This window comes from Drosophila eugracilis, unplaced genomic scaffold (genome assembly GCF_018153835.1).
Source record: "Drosophila eugracilis isolate 14026-0451.02 unplaced genomic scaffold, ASM1815383v1 contig_1822, whole genome shotgun sequence".
Lineage (NCBI taxonomy): Eukaryota > Metazoa > Arthropoda > Insecta > Diptera > Drosophilidae > Drosophila > Drosophila eugracilis.
The window spans coordinates 11,063-33,779 of NW_024572669.1; the positions used below are offsets into that span (position 1 = coordinate 11,063).

The window sequence follows — 22,717 nt, forward strand, 5'->3', positions numbered from 1 at the left end:
ATCGTTATTACTGTCTGTTTCCATTGCCCTTTTAAGCACATCTTCCAAAATGTCTATGGCATTATATTTTTCAATATTGGTCTGGTAGTCTTTTTATTCACATTTCAAGAGACTTAAAGAGATCACGATTTAAAGAGAATCTTAAAATTTCACTTTAACGAAATCCGGAGCAGAGCCCAGCTTGGAGGTTAGACGAGTGGCGATCTGTAAGCAGAAAATGATATTCTCTTCTTTGCTTAGCCGAAATCGAAAATAGAGAGTGAGATGAGAGCACAGCAAGAATATGCATGCTTGATCCCAATTTTCTAACTTTTATAAGTATCGAGATCTTATCGTTTTAGTTTACCACGTTTTTTGAGCATTAGAGTGGGCGTGGCCCACGCATTGGGGTCATCATTATAAACTACATGCCTATTCCCAGAATCAAAGCAATTCCACAAAAAGCGAAATCCGTTTTCCGTGCTTGGTGGGAGTTATAGTGGGCGTGGCCAAATAATGGCTTCACCTTAAGATGCTCTGCCATGTTAAAATTGTACATGCTTATTACCAACTTTCTAGCACTGACTTTTCCTTTATTTATTTAGTTTTTCGTGGTTTTTGACGTTACAGTGGGCGTGACTGGATGCTCAAATAAACTTGAGCTGTGTAGGGCTCTCATGAACCAGCACGTTTCTTTCTATAGTTCCTGAGATCTCAGCCTTCATACGAACAGACGGGCAAGGCTTAATCGACTTCCTTATAAAGAAAAAACAAAGAATGATGTTGGAACCACTCCAAGATATGATATTAGGCAAATGTGCTTAAAGGTCCTAAAAACTTTTTATCACATTTTAATGGCCCGGAACGATAATCTTACATCGTTATAAATTGTCAAACTTAAAAACAAGAAGTCTGTCTGTCTTTTTCAATTCTAAAACAAGTGCATCGACTATAATATAACCGTTATTGTCTTATTCAACATTAAAATATTCATTGTGCTAGCGGAAATGGACTATGCGCCACCTTTTATTAGAAAAAGCATGTTTAATTACTGATTGTGACGTCAATGCCCATGTGAGCCTTATAACCTATAGTTCTTAAAAAATCGCGAAATAATGTTCCGATTTGAACTTTTTATGCTAAATCGATAGATATTGACTTATATTACGGACGCCATAGTTTTTCGTGGTTTTTGGATGTGGCCGGATAAACAACCATCTCGAGCTACGGTGCGAAATACTTATGCCTCTTTAAAGTGGGTGTAGTCCCCTGTTTCTATTAATTATAGTTAGCGCGATCTCAGCGTCCTCAGAGAATGCGGCTCCCGTTTTTCACGGATGGTGCTAGTACCACCTTGAGATGCGCTGACATTTCAAGATTATACATCTTTAGATCTTAACGATTTTACTTTTTCGTCCTTTGTTGGGGTTATAATACTCGTGGCCAGATTCAGATATAATACACATCTATGGAAAGTACAAGCATGCTGCGGAAACCGTTTTTCGAAATTGTTAGGCGTAAGAGTTGTCGTGGCTGGATTATGGTGCTACCTTAAGATGGGCTGCCATTTCAGGATTAAACAGGCTTAATCCCAACTTTCTAGCTCTTATAGTTGCTAAGTTTTTCGTCATTTGTTGCCGTTAGAGTAAGCGTGGCAAAATGCTGAAATAAACTTGCGCTGCGAAGGTATCTCATATCTGCTTGCTTAATCTCAACTTTGTATATCTTATAGTTCCTGAGATCTCAGTGTTCATACGGACAGTCGGACAGACGGACACGACTTAATCTATTATAGACTATATGCGAATACCATATATACAATTTATAAATATATATATTGCACATCCCCCTCGGAGGGGTATATATCAAGGGCTCAATTTTTTCGGAATCAGTAAAGGTCTGCCCTTATCGTTACAAGCGTTCTTTGTTTGTTTTCTTGCTTTTCTTTGGGCCTTAAAAAAGTATAAATATGAGAATCGTCAGTTAAACGGCCGACAGTTTTGTTTTGATCGCCAACGCATAAAGTCGGGTCCAAAGTAAGATAGCAAATTTCTGAATACTGAGTAAGGGTAAGTCAAAGAATCTAAGTTGTGCGCAAACTTATTTTAAAAGTGTTTGTAATGTATAAGAATTTTTAAGAATTATTATCAGAACTGATAAATCAATACATTAAATCTACGTGTAGAAAATGAAAAATTGTGTAAAAAAGTTTATTATAAGAATTATAAAAAGTATTCAAACCACCAACGGCAGTATATTTATATGGCAAATAATATTTTATTGAAAGTAATTTTCCTATCAACAAGATATAAAATTTGACAAACATTGTAAAATCCTACTGATTTATCGTAAAGAAGGATCTAGAACCATGCAGAGTTCTTGGCGTTCAATGAACTCCAACAAACAGCCAAAACCCGACTTGATACTCATACTTTGCAACATTCGAGCAACTCAAAACTTGTCCAACCTCTTTTTGTATATTTTGGCTCTTCGGTATTGGCAATGTTTTGCTGTCGAGAGCCGCCTGTAACATAGGAATGTATACAAGAATAATTCCAAAACCAAGTTAAAACCGGTTCATACCGTTCTTTTCTCACCTAACTCAATACTGTCTAAAATATTCATTAAAAAAAGAATTGAAATAAATACTTTTTTGAAAAACGGGATGGGTTTGAACATCGTAATTAAAACTCAATTAAAATAAGTAATAAAACACAAAATGAACGTTAAAGTAGTGAGCTTCAGATTTTAGATATCTGTTACTCTGTTAATCTACCCGGATAATTTTACAACAAATAAGCAGCAGAAAATGGTTGTGTAATTTTTATAAAGACACTAAGAACATAAATGATTCATTACTGTTGACGACCACAAATGCCCCAAAATGGTATGCCGGCTTCCATGCTTATGCTAAAAATGGTTTCTATTAAAAGAAGTTTATAGTTCCTCATATCCTTGTATAGTTTTGATCCGGATCAATAGGCATGTCGATTTATTCTCGGGAACTATAAGAAATATAAAAATTAAACATGCATATTTTACATATGCCTGATGCAGTGTATCACCACAGCCCATTCCAACGTTTCAGGTTGGTTTTAATTCATTTTTTTTTTTAATTGGATATAAAACTTTTTCTAAATCAGTTTGTTTGTTTGTTGTTGTTTTAATGCTTTTTAATCCTATAATTAATGAATTAATTAATATTTTAATAATTAATATTTTTATAAAACCATTTCTATGTCTATGTTTAAAATTTAATTTAATTTAATTAATTTAATTTTAATTTAATTTAATTTAATTGTTTAGCAAATAATACGAGTCGGAAATATGTACTAATTAATTTTTTTGTATTTCTGTCCGCTCATGGTGAAAGGCTTGATAATTTTTATACCCGTTACTCGTAGAGTAAAAGGGTCTACTAGATTCGTTGAAAAGTAGTACTTTCTACTATCCGGCCACACCCACCCATACGCCCACGAGGTTCAAAAGACGGTTTTCGCATTTTCTAGAAAAGCTGATATCTCGGTAACTATAAAAGATAGAAAGAACTCGGATTAAGCATGTAGGTTTTTATGATGCTATAAATGGAAATTAATTTTTTCCCATCTAGCCACGCCAACTCTAACGGCCACAAAACCCGGAAAACCAAAATTGCAATAATCTCGGGACCTATAATAGCTACAATGTTTTGCTTAAGAATACGTTTTTAAGAGATGCCACTGCAACTTGCCACGAGTTTTTATCCTGCCCCGCCCACTCTATTGCCTTCAAACCGCGAAAACTGTGGCGTCTATAATATGATTATGAATGCCTTCGTTTGACCTTGTGAAACTGATTTCTGTTAATATCTATCGATTTACCAAAGATTTTTCAAATCGGATCATTATTTTGCTATTTATGCAGAAATTTAAGTTATAAGGCCTCACATGGGCAGTGACGTCACTATCAGATACTCAACATTCTTTCTCCAACAATAGCTGGCGCATGGGGAATTTTAACTAGCAAAATTAATATTTTAAAATTGTGTTAAACAGTAACGGGTATCTTATAGTCGCGGTACTCGACTATAGCGTTTCCTCTTGTTTTATTATGTTACTTTACACTCGTGGTGTTTTTAGGCTGTCCGATTGAAATTTGAAACCTTAAAACTATACTACGTTCTTCGTTTTTAGCTTTCATTTTAACTTATATCAATCTCATTAGCCCCTATTTTTTGCAGAACTTATACCGTGTTGTACAACAGAACACTCGCCAAAACCACATTATCCAATATTATATTATATTAAAACATTTTGTAGTCCCTTCTCAATACTATCTAGGTCGTAACTCTATGCAATAATATGGTTCTATACTGAAAGTTGATTTTGTTTAAGCTGTAATATTCCCCGCTTTAAAACGAGAGGAAACGCTAAGGTCGAGTGCCGCACCTTTAAGATGGCGTTAGAGTAGGCGTGGAAATATGCTGTAATAAACTTTCGCTGAGTAGGGACCTCAAGAATCTTCATGCTTAATCAGAACTTTGTATCTCTTATAGTTCCTGAGATCTCAGCGTTCATACGGACGGACGGATGCACGGACAGACGGACATGGCTCAATCGCTTTTGATCCTGACCAAGAATACTCGTATATATACTTTATAGGGTCGGAAACGCTTTGATCTACCTGTTACAATCTAGTATACCCTTTTACTCTACGAGTAATGGCTATAAAGACCATTTCACGAGAAAACTCTGTGCCTTTATATGCAATTCATAATATATTTCACTCATTGCCCAAATAATTTTAGTAACCGATTTCAAAAAATTGAGTTATATATATATATTAAACATATTTCATATTTGGCAACGGAACTAAATGTCAAATATACAAATCACGAAAAACTAAAATCACAGAGATCTCAGGAACTATTAGAGATAGAAAGTGGGATTAAGCATATATTATCTAGACAGCATTTCAGGGTGGTACCATTATTTGGCTACGCCCACTCTTACGTCCACGCCTCCAAAGCGTAAGATTTCTTCTGCATTTGGCCACGACCACCGTACCATCCACAAAACGAGGCTAACCAAAAACTTTGAAATCTCGGGAAATATAATAGCATGAAAGTGAAGACAAGGCAAACATATTTCAGATATGTCACAGCAGGTCGAAGAGGCTCATCATCCGTCCACGGATTTGCATGGCGAGTCTTTGTGATGATATCTTTCCTGGTTTTAAAGGTTTTGAATGCGATCAGCAAGCAAATTGGCAATACCATCCTATCAGTCATTTTTAGGCTTATGACAGCAATATATAAATTACTAGAAGAATTTAATGGAAGTGTATGATCTGAATTTGGTTAAAACGCTTAGTTCGGATGTGGAGGGTTATTGTATTTTGATATTGTTGAATTGGGATACCATTCCGAAATAATGTATCGTTGAAGTGTATAATTTTTTCTATAGATAATGTATTAAATAAACAATATAATCTATATTGTTCAGATCAATATTCTGATTTATCCTTTTTTCGAAGGAATCTTCAAATGTTCTCATCGAAATAGGAGAGGTAGTAGGTTTTCCTTCTGGAATAAGAAGAAACGATATAGTCGAGAGCCGCGACTTTAAGATACCCGTTACTGTTTTACACAATTTTATAATATTAATTTTGTTAGTGGAAATTCATAAAGCGCATTCTATTGTCAGCGAAAGCATTTAGAGTAACTGATAGTGACGTCACTGCCCATGGGAGGCTTTTTCTTCATAAATAGCAAAATAATGTTCCGATTTGAAAAATCTTTGTGGTCTTTGATGAAAATTACATGTCCACATCAGCAGTATAACTACGATGATTTGTTTAATTTTGTCATATTCATTTATATATACTGTTTGTTCAATGCAGAAAGGGCAAATAGTTTAGAAAACGATAACCATGTGATGAACAAGTACAGCGCAGGCATCCCCTTGTTCGAAAAATGGATGAATCGTCCAACCCCCTCTCTCTCTCTCCTTGTGAATGCCCTGCGGAACCATAATTTACACATGTTGATGAGCGTCCCGGACGGTGCAGGCCGGACAGTTCTCCCCCCGAAACAGAACGCCCTGGCCACTAGGTAGTCCTAAAAACTGGGTGACGGCGAATGAATTTCTTAGCACATTAAAAAATGCACCATACTCAAAAAAAATATATAACTCCAACTCCCCTAGGACACTCCCTTCCTTATATTGTATCCTTACTATCAGAAGTTATTAAAAGATTCATGCATAACAATGAACAAAGCTGAACAGTGGGGTATTCTTATACAACTATAAAATAATAGCGGTATTAATTAAATTAATCGAGCCTGTAAGTCCTGAATGCTGGGCCTCGGTTCTTGCCAGGGTTTGCATTTACTATTCCGTAGCAGCGAGATGCATAGAAATATTGCTCTGCTATTGCTACCGCTCTCACTTTTTTCGAGAGCGGGAGCAGAGCCGATGCAGAAAAACGAAAACTGATCAACTCTGCTCTGCTCCGAGCTACAAAAAGTTCAGAGCTATAGCTATAGCAATAGCAGAAAATAATATTCTGTGCTCCGCGTAGCCGTAGCCGTATACGAAAATTGAGAGCGAGATCAGAGCAGAGCAAAAGATATTTTTATTGGTGCTACGGCTCTCGGGTATATTCCTTCGGCTTTTCTGCTTCTTGTTCTTCTTATGCATCGTTACTTCATTCTAGCCGCTTATTAGATGAGATCGACGGTTTAACTTCATTTGCAGACAAAGTCACAAGTGTCTAACTAAACAACTGAACTTGCAGAGTAAAATTTTATAAGCATTCAGGGAACTTAAATTGCGTGCTGGCTTGCGGTTTTAAAATTTTTAATAGCGCCTTTCGTCGCCATATAAAGCGTAATTAGGGCACAGTAACATCACTGTTCATGTAAAACCTTTTCAACTGTGTTTCTTATATTAAATTACTAAAAATACTTTTTGAAAAACAATATAATATACTAGATCAAAGCCAAACGTTAACCTTAATATAAATATATCAGATCGGTAGTCAACAGTTGGTATTAAGCATATAGTTTCTAGTGACGACCTCAATGCCTATTCTTGTTTCCACATATAGCAATGCTAACTCTAACGCCTACAAAGATTTCAGCTACTATTAAAGCTAAAAGGTTTTGAACATTTTCTGTCCATGCTGAACGCTGCGATATCGGCAACTATTGTGATAGAAAGTTGGTATTAAGCTTATAGTTTCCAATGTTGCCACCAGAGCGTATTACTTTTCTGTATCTGGCCATGCCCACTCAAACGCCCTCAAAACGCGAAAAACCGAAAAGAAGATCTTCAAAAAGATCTCGGTATCTATAGGAACTACAAAGTTATGATCAAGCATACATACATATGCCAGGGCATCTCAAGGTAATACCAGTATTTGTCCAAGCCCTCTCTTACGGTCGGAATCATACAATACGTGGCAAAACAACACACTTCAGTTCTCTTGCACACACTTCACTTCTCTTTCAAAGGGAACGGTGTTTTTGGCTTTTGCGTGTTCTCTAGCGATTTAATCTTTGCATTTATTCCCGAACACCACGTTTTTGCTAACGTTTATCTACTTCCAGATTTAAACTGTTTTCGATTCTGCACCCCCTACAGTGCATTATTATTATTCATTTGCATAAAACATTTATTGCAAACAAATTACAACAATTGTGGTCTGTATTCTAACATATTCTTTTACATTACTTTGTGCTATTAGTAACGGAAATTATCCCGCCTACCTCTTTAACAAAACAGCTGCGTATCTCTTTTCTGCACCACCCACCGGCTTGTAGCTCTCGAAAACACACTCTCTATCAGTCTCTCCCCGTCGCTTACACTGCATACTACTTTTCAACAACTCGTACTCTCTTATACCGCCTTGTAGCTCTCGCTAACACTCTCTCGCTCCTAACCTTCTCCCTCCGTCTGATGTTCAATAGGCTGCTTCATTGTCACCGTTGCCGTCCACCACTCCAATCGTGACGACGCCGGTAACAGACCATTTTACGGATCCCGAAAACATTGCTGAGGAGCGTAGGCATTTGTCCGATGAATAGTCTGAGGTAGTCGCATTGGACCCTCCCGTGCCAAATGTTCAAAATAATTTACCTTTGACTCAACAGAGGAACTTGGGGTCCGGTTTATCAGCACCTACTAGTAGCGTGCGTAAATCACCCGCCCCGCCAAAGCCCTTCATTGGGATTCCTCCAGAGAAACACATTTTTGTTTCCCGGCTATCCCCTGATACGTCCGAATCGGACATTTTAGCTTACATTCGAGCTAAACACAAAGTCGATATTAGGGTGGAAAATATCAGGGGGGTGAGGGGAAATGGGGAATTTTTTAAGATCCGTACCAATTTCTGGCCGCAACATACTTTCGTTCAAGAACATCAGCTTATGAATAGAAAGAAGAAAAAAGTCGCCCTTTAGGAATAAAGCTTCCACAAGTAAACGTTCGTGCCAACCCAAAAAACTAATATTATTCATTATTCTTTCGTACCAGAACACAAGAGGATTACGCACTAAGCATTCTAATTTTTTCTCGGTAAGGTTCTCGAAGTATCCACATTGTGATTCCCGAAACTTGGCTACTGAAGTTTTTTTCCAGTAGGTACCCAATATATTGGCTTGACCGATCTCTCGGAATGGTGGTGGAGTCTTAATTTCAGTGAACTCTAGCTCGTTTCCGAGGTGATTAATCTTCAAACTTGAGACCTAGAACTTATCGCAGTAAAAATTTCACTCTCTATGTTAAATTTGTATATCACCTGTTCGTATGTACCGCCTAAGTCCGATTCTTTGACGTATAAGCGGCACCTAGCAGCTATTCAGTCTGTCTTCTCAATGTTTTCGACACTTGAGACTTAGAAGTCAGGCGCTGTAACCTTTAATGGACATAGAACAAAAAAAAACTTCTAAGCTAAAATGCCTATGAAGATTGTCAATATAGCTAGAATTATCAGTTTATTTTTGCTAAGGACTTGTATTATTTTGAAAAGTAATTTAATTATATTGTCTCTTAGCAGGTCAGATATTTCGTTGCGAAATGCTTTACATCGGGCCCTGTAAGCTATTGGTGAGTAAAAGCTTGCATCATATACAATAAATCTCGACTTTGTATTTCTATTGCAAACCTTCTTACAGATGCTTTTGACCATGATTGGGGCTCCTGCAGCTGAGGCCCATATTGGCAACAAGGCACACGATAATCAGAGGTATTCGAACTACAAGCCGGCATTCGTTCGTTCCGCAGTCGAGAGCATTCCTTTGGATACCCGATTTATTACACGTCCCGAGTTTATACCAACGATATATCAGAGAAGGTCATCTGATATACGATCTTTTGTGAGGGATTCCGTGGAGTCAGCCCCAAGCGACGAAGGCGAGTTGGAGAATATAAATTTCTCCACAAACCTTGAGAGCTATGACAGAAATATTGATGTAGATATTAAACAAAAAAACAAAAAACTAACACAGCATCAAAATTCAGATCGGTTTTCCATTTCTGACAAATATCCTGTTATTATTGCACAACAGAGCTCAGACGACTTTATTCCTATGCCGTACCGCGCTGGCTCACAGCATCAGCAGTTGCTTAAAACGATGAATGACGAAATGTTTAAACAAATTGATGAAACTGATCGAAATACGAAGCATCAGACATACGGCGGATTAGGGCAAGAAGGTTTAAAGCAGAGGAAGGACTTAAACACCACCAAAGTTCTTTGTTACATGTCAAACTGGGCCTTTTACCGACGGGGAGAAGGTCATTTTTTGCCAGAGCAGATCGATCCAAAGCTGTGTTCTATATTAATTTATTCGTTCGCCTCCCTGGACCCCGACCACCTCACCATTAAACCATTTGATCCCTGGGTTGATCTGGATAACAACTACTTCCACCGGATTATATCACTAGGAGTACCCGTGTTAATCGCCTTGGGTGGTTGGACAGACTCTAACGACTCCAAGTACTCTCGCTTGGCCAGCGACTATATTAAAAGACGAGTTTTTGCATCCAGTGCTGCCAGCTTTCTGAAGCGTTATGGATTTAGTGGCCTGCACTTGGACTGGAATTACCCAAAATGTTGGCAAAGCGACTGCTCAAAAGGACCAGCCAGTGACAAGCCCAACCTGACAAAGCTTTTACGTGAACTGCGTTCTGAGTTTAATCGTGTTAATCGGCAATTTCAGGTTGGAGTGTCCATCTCCGGCTATAAAGAGATCATAACCGAAGCCTATGAAATTTCCGCTTTGTCGGAAATAGTGGACTATATGACAGTAATGACCTATGACTACCATGGCGCATGGGAACAGCAAACAGGTCATGTCAGTCCATTATATGGTTCTTCATTGGACAAATATCCCCAATACAATACGGACTATACGATGCAACTCTTAATAAAAATGGGGGCGCGCAGAGAAAAGCTTGTGTTAAGCATTCCATTCTACGGCCAGAGTTTTACATTGGCACAGAGTTACCAGAAACTGGCTGGAGTAGGCGTCTCAGCCAGTGGACCTGGAGAAGCAGGCGAATGGACAAAGCAGCCAGGAATGCTTGCTTACTACGAAATCTGCATTCGCCTAAAAAAGGATATGTGGATGAGTGATCGAGATGCAACACGGGGATTTGAACCTTATGCCATGCGGAAGGACCAGTGGGTAGGTTACGAAGATCCTATCAGTGTCGCAGCGAAGGCTCGATATGCAGCCGACAATCACTTTGCCGGAGTGGCGGCCTGGACCATCGACCTAGATGACTTTCAAAATTACTGTTGCAGCGGGAGTTATACCTTACTTAAAGCCATTAACAAAGCACTGGGACGTTGGGACTCGAAGCTACCGAATCGAACTAACTGTGATCGTCCGCCGTTGATTATAACGCCATTGCCATCCGAAATGATAACGAACGGTAACGATGGCTCTTCAGATCCGGGACAAAGTCAGTATTACACAACTTCCCGGCCAATCTTTGAGGCTAGCAATAGACCCTCCATCACCACTACAAAACAGCCAATGCACCCAAATACAACAAAAGAACCAAAAACTACCACCACTATTAGCACCATCGTCCCCTGGTGGAGCACAACTACAAAACAACCGGGTCAGACGATGACTAGCTCCAAGCCAACACACATCACGTTCCCCATGCCGGCAGCGATTTATCCGGTTTTACAGAACACGAACTGCGAGAGTGGCGAATTCTTTGCCGACTCAAAAAATTGCAATGCTTATTACCACTGCATTACTGCAGGAGAAATGCTACAACACTTTTGTCCCGGTAGTCTTCATTGGAATAATGAGGCCAAGGGTTGCGACTGGCCGACATCTGCAAAGTGCTCAGTAAACCACAATCAAGAATCGAGTAATGCTCCTTTGAATTTCGGTTTATCTTCAAAAAATCCAATAACAACATCGAAACCCAGCAGAAAACCGACTGAATCTGTCTTAAATCATCTAGTCAGTAGCTCCTCCAGCCGACCGCAATCATATCGTCCACGTCCATCCGATAGTTGCATCGAGGGGGAATACTACACCCATAAGAGTTGCGAAAAATATAACATTTGCGTTAATGAAGCACTTGTACCTGGTGAGTGCGGTGGAGACTTGCATTGGGACGCAATCAATAAAATCTGTAACTGGCCAGAGAAAGTTCAGTGCGTGACAAGCAAAAAATACCTAAAAATTATTGAAGATGGACGCACCAACGAGGAAGATCCATGCAACGGCGAAGATCGAGTCCCCTATCCGGGTGACTGTTCCAAATACCTCTTATGCTTATGGAACCGACTTCAGGCCGGTGACTGTCCACCAGGACTGCACTACAGTGAGAATATCGGAAACTGCGACTGGCCAGAAAAAGCTATGTGCAATCATAACTCTAGTTTTGGCAGCGGGGAAACAGGACTGACCGGTGATCCAAATCCTCCGACTTTTGTAAATCCTCCACTGATAACCCAAAAGCCGAGTAGCCTACCACACCCAATTTTCTCTACAGAAAAGCCAGTTATGCCTCTTGACGGCTACTACAAAGTAGTATGCTACTTTACCAATTGGGCCTGGTACCGCAAAGGCTTAGGTCGCTATACTCCCGAAGACATAAACACAGACATGTGCACTCATATAGTGTATGGGTTCGCCGTGCTGGATTATTCAGATCTCATTCTTCGCACCCATGATTCCTGGGCCGATATTGACAATAACTTCTACACAAGAGTTAGTAGCCTCAAAAGCAAGGGCATTAAGGTAAGCTTGGCACTCGGTGGATGGAACGATTCGCAAGGTGATAAGTACAGTCGGCTAGTACGAAGTCCGATGGCAAGAGCCCGCTTTGTACGTCACGCTCTCGAGTTTATTAAGAAATATGGGTTCGAGGGTCTTGACTTAGACTGGGAGTACCCAGTATGCTGGCAAACGGAGTGCAATAAGGGGTTTTCCGAAGAAAAGGAGGGTTTTACTGCCTGGGTTCGTGAACTCTCTGAAGCGTTTCGACCTAGAGGACTTTTGTTGTCTGCTGCAGTCTCACCTAGCAAGAAAATCATTGATGCAGGATATGACATTCCCCAGTTGTCTTACTATTTCGATTGGATTGCTGTTATGACATATGATTTCCATGGGCAGTGGGATAAGAAAACCGGGCATGTGGCTCCTATCTACTATCATCCCGACGACGATTTTGAGCATTTTAACGCGGTAAATATATCATTTGCAATTCAATACATATTTTATACATTATCTCACAGAATTTTTCAATAAACTATTGGATTGAAAAAGGAGCACCAGCACGGAAACTCGTAATGGGTATGCCACTATACGGCCAATCGTTCACTTTAGAAAACGCAAGCAACAGTGGCTTAAATGCCAAGGCGCCCAGTCCCGGACAAGCTGGAGAATTTACCAAAGCCGCTGGATTTCTTGCTTACTATGAGGTACATTCCTTTCTATTATTTATCATTTTATAATAAGCCATATTCTATAAAATAAATAAACCACTTTAATTTGTGATCGATATTTAAACGAGTGAATTAGAATCACTTGATTAAATATTGCATTAAAAAATAGGAAATTCTACTACTGTCTATTACTGTCTTACCTAATTTTAAAATAATTGCTATTAATTTTTGCTGGCCCCACCTGCTGTAGAAAAGCATTTTCAATAGATCTTCTCTCATCATCCATTTCTTAAACAATTGTGAAATAATGTTCAGATTTTAAATTTTTTTTTTAAATTGGTATGTTTCGGCCAAGATAAGATACGCAAGGTAAAAAGGAAACGAAATTTAAATATTATGGACTCAACAATCCACCTTAAGTTGGGGTGGCTCTTAAAAATTTGTATGCTACATTCTTATTTTTCTTATTCTGCCCAGTCAATGGTAAGATGAGCAGCTATTTCAAGAATGTACTTACATGTTACATCCAACACTCTAGCTTCTATATTTCCTAATATCTCAGCAATTTCAGTTTTTCGAGATTTGTGGGCGTTAGAGTGGGCGCTGAACTTGCGCGCATGCTTTATCTCAAAAACCCGTTACCTTTAGTTCATGAGTCTAAGTCTTGAAAAACTTTTATGAAAGTTTTTATATCCGTTACTCGTAGATTAAAAGGGTAAACTAGATTAGATTAAAAGAATGTAACAGATAGAAGGAAGCGTTTCCGACCCTATAAAGTATATATATTCTTGATCAGGATCAATAACGAAGTCTATTGCGCCATGTCCGTCCGTCCGTATGACAGATACAAAGTTGAGATAAAGCATGAAGATTCTTGAAGTCCCTGGACAGCGCATGCTTATTTCAGAGTCCTGCCACGCCCACAAATCACGAAAAACTAAAATCGCTTAAATCTCAGGAACTATAAGAGCTAGAAAGTTAAAATTCAGAAAGTATAATCTTTAGATGCCAGCGCACCTTAAAGTGGTACCATTTTGGTCGGCATGTAGATTTTTATGATGCCCCTTATGTGAATTGTTTTTGCCCACTCTAAGCCCCACAAACAACGGAAAACTGTGGCATACATAATATGTATGTTTTCGTTTGACCTTGAATAACATATTTTTGTCAATATCTACGGTTTTCGCATTTTATAGAAATGATGACATGTCGGTAACTATGAGTGATAGAAAGTTCGGATTAAGCATAACGCCCACACTCCGCGAAAAACTGAACGTTCAAATCGGCACAGTATTTCGCTATTTGGGAAGCAATTTTGGTTATAAGGTCTTACATGGGCAGTGACGTCACTATCAGTTAGTCATCATGCTTTCTCTGACAATAGGTGGCTCTTTGGGAATTTCAACTATGAAAAAGAATATTTTAATATTGGGTAAAACAGTTACGCTTATCTTATGGTTAGTATAGTATATAGAATAGTTTCTACTTGTTTTAACTTTAATTTCCTTTTTTGCTGTGGTGTAAATTATGGCGCCGTATGCGTATTAGGATATATTTATTTCCTTGTAACTATCTGGGGTGTTATTTGAATTCAGCAAAGGCATTGAAAAAGACGACAACAGATAAGGTCTTGCCTTGAGGTATCTCGGTTTTTAGAATGACTGATATTGAAGGTCCTTTTCGTCATAAAGGCTTTCAAAAGATTGTAAAGCGTCGATCAATGCCGCAAGAGCTGTAGAAGCTTTCATGTGTTCCATATTTGACCCAGACTTTATTACATTTTTCAGCAATGGTGAAGAAGTCTGTTAATACGTTGTTGTCTTATTTGATGACAGAGCAATAAAAACTACCGTGCAGTTGCCCATATGATATATCTATCCATAATCTATCCCATATATCGAATGTTCCACACAGGTTTTTGGTTTTAGTGAATTTTGCGGCTACGCTTTTGGTTTTGACTAACATTAAGATACTCCTATCCTTAAGGGTAACGCTTATTATAATCAACAGTTAATAGAGAAGCTGTAAAGCTTAGATTTCTTTTTGATTGTATTTTTACACGATAATATGATTGGGGCTTTCGCTGAGCAATGCAAAACGATTGGAATGGTGTGGCCATGGAAACAAATTTGATTCAAGAAAGTCAATACACAGACTAAGAACATTGGGATTGCAATGGCGGAATTTCTGGAAAGTTTTTAATATTCAGAAACAAATTTTCGAAATATTATCTTAATATGTCTTTTAGCTTTAGCGTTTTCATGCAGTTCCTATTGGTATCAACTAATATAAAAGCTGCTATACCATTAATAATAACATTTTTACTCTACGAGTTACAGGTATACAAATTTTTGACTTATCGGATAGGGAATTATTTTATGACCAATTTTTCCAAAATAGTTGAACTTCACTTGAAACTACAATATACCATTTTTGTATACCCGTTATTCGTAGAGTATAACAGTACATTGTATGTGCACTCGACTCGTTTCTTCTGGTTTTGGTCTGGGCTTGTAAACCACATATCATCATCGTTGAAAGGGTACATTAAATTCGCTGAAAAGTATGTATTCTTTATCAGTATGAATATAGAAGTCGATTAAGCTATGGTCCACCTGTCCATCTGTCCGTCCGTCTGTTCGTATGAACGCTGAGATATCAGGAACTATAAGACGTACAGAGTTAAGCTGGCAGATTCTTGAGGTCCATACGCAGCGCAAGATAATTTCAGCATTCTGCCACGCCCACAAACCTCAGAAAATGTTGGCATCCATAATATTATAGTTTATGTCTTCATTTTACGTTGTATGACAAATTTTTTTCAATATCTATCGATTTTCCAAAGATTTTTCAAATCGGAACATTATTTCGCTATTTATGAAGAAATGTAGGTTATAAGGCCTCACAAGGGCAGTGATGACACCATCATTAAGTCAAAATGCTTTATCTGACAAGAGGCGGATTTCCACTATCAAAATTTATAGTTCAAAACTGTATAAAACACTAACGGGTATCCTATAGTCCCGGCACTCGACTATAGCGTTTCTTTTTGTTTTTATTTTTTCGTAACATATCTTTTTTATGCTGCTAATGTCGCTATGTACTGATCGCAGTTAACTTCTGAATTCTTCGTTTGGGGTGCTTTGTTTTATTTGACAGTAGCAGCACAGTTACGACCTTTTGAACTACGCTCACCAAGCTGCTGAATACCCTTAATAATTTCTCTTGAGTTCGACAACACAAGTCAAATATGTTTTGCAAGCTCAGTTGTGTTCACGAATCTTGGACTGTCTTCATTTCTACGCTCTTGTTCCAATACATTACACGCCATACCCTGCCGACATGCCTGTTTTGACGGAGGAAGGATTTCTGGCGGCCACCTACGCGGACGGCACAGCATTCCTGGCAACATCCGCGAGTCCCAGCGACGCTTCAGACCTTATCCAGCGACAACTTAACATCCTCGACCGCTGGCTCCGCAGGTGGAGGTTCTACTATTCATACCGAGCCCGCCCCAAATACCTGGGCATGACGCAGGAGACTAACTTGGAAAGTACACCTCCAGCGGAAGCGGTTCCAAGTTGTGGAAAGGCTAAGGCAGCTACAATGGCTAACCGGGAGAAGCTCCTCGCTAAAGCTAAGGGTGGACCTTCTAGTTTACAAGGCAATCGTCAAACCAATCTGTGGGGCACATGAAGAGCAGCAAATATAAGTGATATAAAGAAAACACAGAACAAAGCGTTAAGGCCAATTTCTGGTGCGCGCCCATTCTACGACAATAAGACGATTCACGCCCAACTTGGAAATTCCGCGCTTCAGTACGAGCTACGAAGCCAAGCTGGATCGGCACTCAATCCTCCTACAAAGGGTTTCCTAGACACCAGCAGTACAAGAATAAAAGTAATGAGAAACCATAGGCTGGACCTAACAGTTGTTTAATGTAAGATCTACCTGATAAGGCATAACCAGAAAATTTAATTTGTTCTTCCGTTTATGGACAAATTTTAAATAAAATGCACTAATATTAATAAAAAAAAACTCTTTGCTCGTGCCTGCCCATATATTTTTGATCAGTATATATATAGCGGAGAAAAGGTTGCTATTTCCTCATTTACTCACTTCTCCTCCTCACTAACTGCAAATAGGTAAACCATAATAATAATAATTGGAATTGCAATTATACTTATAGTGATCAAAAATTAAATTCTTAAATTGAATATTTTCATAATTCATTTGAGAGGCTCTTATACTTACATAAATATAATATTTCATTGTGCCCTCAGATTTGTGAACGGGTCAATCACCAGGGTTGGGAGGTGGTCCAGGACGAACTTGGCCGAATGGGTCCGTACGCCCACAAAGGAACACAGTGGGTTTCTTACGATGATCCTGATATTATTCGAAAAAAGGCGCATATGGTGAGGTCATTGAATTTGGGCGGAGGAATGGTGTGGGCCCTCGACCTCGATGACTTTCGCAATCAATGCGGTAATGGCGTTTATCCTTTACTACGGGAGCTCCACGATGTGTTGAAGGATCCACCAAGCTTTTTTGCATCAATTCGTAAGTTTGGCTTCACACAAGTCGATTATAATTTTTGCACTAAACTAATTTTTGTAGCTGGCTTGGCTTCCACTGAATCTACATCCGTGAAGGACCAGTTCATGTCGAGCGAACCCGAAACTTCTGCTGTTGAAGGAGAGTCAGGGGAAGCAGATGGAGTAACCGGTGAAAACGAAAACCATCTTGAGCACTTAGAATTAGGGCTACATGATTCTAGAGAGGAAGGAGGTGCAATGCAGACTATTGAGGCGAGCGATATGGTAGATTCCACTGAGACTTCACAGGAAAAGAGGGTCGATCAAAACAAAGACATTGGAATAGAAAATTTTAAAATGGAATCCAGCGAATCGATCCCTAGTCTCAATGTTCCATCCGAATTTAAGGTTGTCTGTTATTTTACCAACTGGGCCTGGTACCGCCAAGGCGGTGGGAAGTTCCTCCCGGAATATATTAACCCCGATCTGTGCACCCACATAGTCTATGGTTTTGCTGTTCTTAACCGTGAAAATCTAAGAATTGAGCCCCATGACTCCTGGGCGGACTTGGATAACATTTTCTATGAGCGTGTTATGGCCTACCGTAAAAAAGGAACAAAGGTTATGGTGGCTATTGGCGGATGGAACGACTCTGCTGGAGATAAATACGCCCGAATTGTACAAAATTCAGAAGCTAGAGCGCTGTTCATCCGTCATGTCTTAGATTTCATTAAGCAGTATAACTTTGACGGGCTCGACATATACTGGGATTATCCCGTGTGCTGGAAGGTGGGCTGTCAAAAAGGTATGTCAGGTGAAAAGAACGGATTTACTGCCCTGGTGCGCGAGCTCTCCCACGCATTTGAGCCGAAGGGCTTAATTCTCTCGGCTGCCGTATCTCCCAATAAGACAGTGATTGATGCTGGATACGATATTCCCGAGATATCTCGCTATTTAGACTGGATCTCAGTGATGACTTATGACTACCACGGCCAGTGGGATAAGCAGACTGGTCACTTAGCACCCATGTACGACCACCCCGAAGGAACACTGAACTTTAACGTTAATTTTTCTATGAACTATTGGATAACTATGGGAACTGACCGAAGGAAATTGGTAATGGGAATTCCCGCGTATGGCCAGTCATTTTCTCTGGCTGATACTACCAAGCATCAGCTTAATGCGCCAGCGTTCGGCGGTGGTGAAGCGGGTGAAGCCACAAGATCTAGGGGTTTTCTGGCATACTATGAAATCTGCGTGTACATCCGTCAGCGTAAGTGGAACGTGGTAAGAGATACCAAAGGTCGGATGGGACCTTTCGCCTATCTGGAAAACCAGTGGGTCTCCTTCGACGATATATCCATGATTCTTCATAAAAGCGAGTACATCAAGGCAATGGGCCTTGGTGGAGCTATGATCTGGGCTATCGATTTGGATGACTTCAAAAATTATTGCGAATGTGAGTCTTATCCCATTCTTAAAACCATTAATAGAGTTCTCAGAGGTTTCGGAGGTCCACACCCAAAATGTACTCTAGAAGTACGTCAGGACACAAGTAGTAAGTAATGTCTGAACATAACGAGCGTTCTTATTCTTGATTTCAATCTACCCTAAGGTGCATTCGGCAATCCGTCCATGAAGCCCACTGCCAACGCGCCAGTGGGAGCTCATGATATTCATCCTCAGGAAACACATAATTCATATTTAAATAAAACTAATCAGCCGGTTCTTCCCATCAAATGTGACGGAAAAAACTACTTGCCTCACGAAAGCGACAACAATAGGTATTATATCTGCCAAAACGGAGTTCAGCTGGAGCAACGGTATGTTTTATTGTGTTATTAGTGACAAAACATTTTTGGAAATATGTTTATATGATTATATTTATTTATATTATTTAAATGCTTAAGGCGTCTAGCAAAAATACATAATTTTGCTGTTCCCTTGTCCAAGGTTACATTTAAGGACCGCACAGCACAGCACATAAAAAATTTAAAACTAAAATGTGGTGTTTAAGCAAACCATTTTTAAAAAAAATTATATAACATTTACACAGGATAGGTATGTTTTTTTATATATAACGTTTTATTTACATATTCGATATTCTCTACCTGATTAAGAGACTACCATAAGTATTAAAATCTTAACCTAATAATGGTGTAATAATGACCAAGGTGGGGCACTTTTCACTGTAAGAGGGTATATCCGCTAAGATTGTATGAGCTGCCTTGCTAGTAGGTTTTGGTGTGTTATTAATCTTCTTTAACAGTTCATTTTTTGCTCTCGATTTCTTTCTTAACGACGTTTTAGGTCCAGCAAATTCGGAGCCCTAGGTCCAAATTGGTTTGATTACAGTAGTATTTTATAGTCTAGTTGGAGAGACGAGTGGGAATTATTTAGCCAATGGAAACTACAGGTCTTCACATTAAGGCTGTGTTTCCTCCAGGTAAGTCGCCTGTCTAAATGAATACCGATACAGGTGACTTCGTCCTCGTGCCTCGGTTGAGTGTAAGCGTGATGTGCTTAAATTTTTGGGTATTGACTTGTATGCGCCATTTAGCCAGCCACTTTTTTACAGCCCTGAGAGGTGTGTATATTTTCCGTTGCTGCATTAGGAGATTTTGAGCTGCAGATATTTGTAGTGTCGTTAGAAAAAGTTGTTAATACCGTTTGGCGGCTTGTCGTAATGTGTCATGTACACAAGATATACAAAATTACAAATGAATTATTTAAAAGCTTCTGGAGGAGCCGATACGGGCATAAGAAAATTTGAATTGTTCAACCCTGATGACTTGAGAAGCACACTTATCTTAGATGTACTCTAAAGCATCAGCAGATGTGATTTATGGGAAAGTCTAGTAACAAATAGCTGTTTTACTTTTTGAGCCGCATAAAGTACTTTTCTTTTTTCATTGAACCCTTCGTTGATATTATTAATTGCTTAGAAAGACTCAGTAGACTGTCTCGAGTCTGCCTCATAAAGCACCTCATCATTTATATTATAATCGAGTGCCGGAACTAAAACACAACCGTTACTTTTTAAACAATTTTAAAATGTTCATTTTGCTAGTGGAAATAGACAAAGCGCCACCTGTAGTCAAAAAAGCATTTTTACTAGCTGATGGTGACGTCACTGCCCATGGGGGCAATTTTTTTATAAATAGCGATAGAATGTTTCGATTCAAAAAATCATTGGTTATTGGTATTGGTATTTCCTTGCTCTTATGGTTCCCGCATTGGGGGTATCATAAAAAACTACATCCCTTAACTTAAGCGCAAGTTGCTATCACTTATGGTTATCAAGATATCAGCGAATGTTGGGTGTAAAAGTGGGCGTCTGAAGATTATACAGTCTTAATACCAACTTTGTAACTCTTATAGTTTCTGAGATATTTAGTTATATATAGTTTTTCGTCTTTTGTGGGCGTTACAGTAGATTGGCTGGATAAATATACCACTTCGAACCGTGGTGGTCCCGCAAGAATATGTATGCTTGATCCTTTGTGGTTTGTGGGCATCAGAGTGGGCGTAGCAGGATGCTGATATACAAAAATTTAGATTACAGTTGCAAGTGAACTTCAACTATTTCGGAAAAATTGGTCATAAAATAATGAATATGGCGCTCCGTTATCCAACAAAGAAAAATTAATTATAAGTGTTACTCGTTGAGCGTATGCAGCTTGTATTTTAGTTGATACCAAAAGGGAACTGAATAAAAACTGAAGCTAAATGACAAATTAAGATAATATTCCGAAAATTTGTATCTCATGATTAAATACTTTTCAGAAATTCGGACTTTGCAAGCCCAATAGTGTTAGTAAAAAGTAATATAACAGTGATAGTATGTGTATTGACTTTCTCGAGCGCAACCCTTAAGGGTAGGAATACCTTATTATTAGTCAAAAACAAAAGCATAACCGCAAAGTTGACTAAAACCTTAAATCTGTTTGGAACATACGATATTAAGTACAAACTTTTCCTAAACACTGTATAGTTGTGTCCCCTTGTATTTAATTAGCAAAGGGTCATTGTAAGAGAGGTCCCAGAGGTCCCACAAAAGACAAATTCACAAAAATTCACGTTTATTAATATATGACATATGCAAATAGCGTCCCGCGTTAGATGCAACGTGCGTGTTCTCCCGCTTGCAGAAGACGACTGACTTTTTCCCTCTTCCCGCTTTTGTTCATCCACGCATCGTCCCAAAAATGCGAGAGCGATCAGCTGTTGCTCTCCGCTCCCCGCTCCCAGCTTCCAGCACACTGGGACAAGCAGCAAACTTAACATGCCGCCCGCCAATGCTAGACCTAGCATGAGAAACCTTCGCTTGTCCGGTCCATCCTGGTTGTGGGGTAGAATCTAGTATGGGAAAGTAAACAAGAAGTGTGCGCAAGAGACGAGTTAATTATAATTAAGGTGTGTATGTGAGGGCGCTTATGATCGGATCGGCAGTGGACAGAGCTTCAACACCGAACGCTTCAACACCGAACGCTTCAACCGGCCTTGCTTGGTTTTAAGCGTGACAACTCGAACCAACGCATCCGTCCCCGGGTGTAGCTCGACGACGCGCCCCAGTAGCCATTGCGAGGGCGGAAAACGGTCGTTCTTGATGATGACGAGGTCGCCAAGTTGGAGTCCTTCAGCCTCGCGGCACCACTTGGGCCTCTGCTGTAGATGTGCTAGCCAGTCCCGACTCCAAGCCTTGGATCAGGAACTGCTCCGCGAAGGACCTAGATTGTGGGCGCAACTCAGGAGCAGCATGCAGCGAGTCACCAATCAAGAAATGATCTGGCGTGAGCACCTCTAGGTCGTCTGCGTCCGCTGTGAGAGGACAAAGCGGCCGCGAGTTGAGACAAGCTTCTATGCTTATAAGCACCGTAGTGCACCGTATTATCGGATGCCGGCGCTCATATGGCAAGCTAGAATGCCGTAGTCGCCCGCTTATTCGCAGGATGACTTCTGACAAGATCGGCGACAAGCTCAAGAGCTTATTTCGGGCATGTAGCCGCTTACTTTCTCTTACTGCAGTCAAATCCATAGGGAACGATTCCCGCTGCACGATGCGCACTATAGCCCTTAATGCAAAGTCAAGCTCTTCAATGGTTAGGGGGCCGATTTGCCCCCTTGCTGACAGCATTGTGCCTGAATCGCAACGCATATGCCGTGACTCGTACAGCCCGGCTAAAAGTAGAAAATCTGCCTACGAACGACGGAAGCGGGACTGCGTGGTGAACTCATACTTTGGCCGCCTTTGCCTCTAGAGTGGCATCGTTGGTGTCGACCTGCTCGAAAACTGC

At 39.7% G+C, this 22,717-nt stretch overlaps 1 protein-coding gene across 1 annotated transcript; it reads left to right on the forward strand.

Moving 5' to 3' along the window:
• Positions 1-1,986: 1,986 nt before the first annotated feature.
• On the forward strand, positions 1,987-19,243 carry LOC108114856 (probable chitinase 10; the record flags this gene model as incomplete). Its single annotated transcript, XM_017226005.2, has 7 exons — positions 1,987-2,048; positions 9,019-9,068; positions 9,137-12,682; positions 12,733-12,918; positions 17,166-17,445; positions 17,503-18,978; positions 19,036-19,243. Coding segments are annotated over exons 2-7 (5,726 nt in total), but the record flags the coding sequence as incomplete, so codon positions are not given.
• Between the last annotated feature and the right edge of the window lie 3,474 nt (positions 19,244-22,717).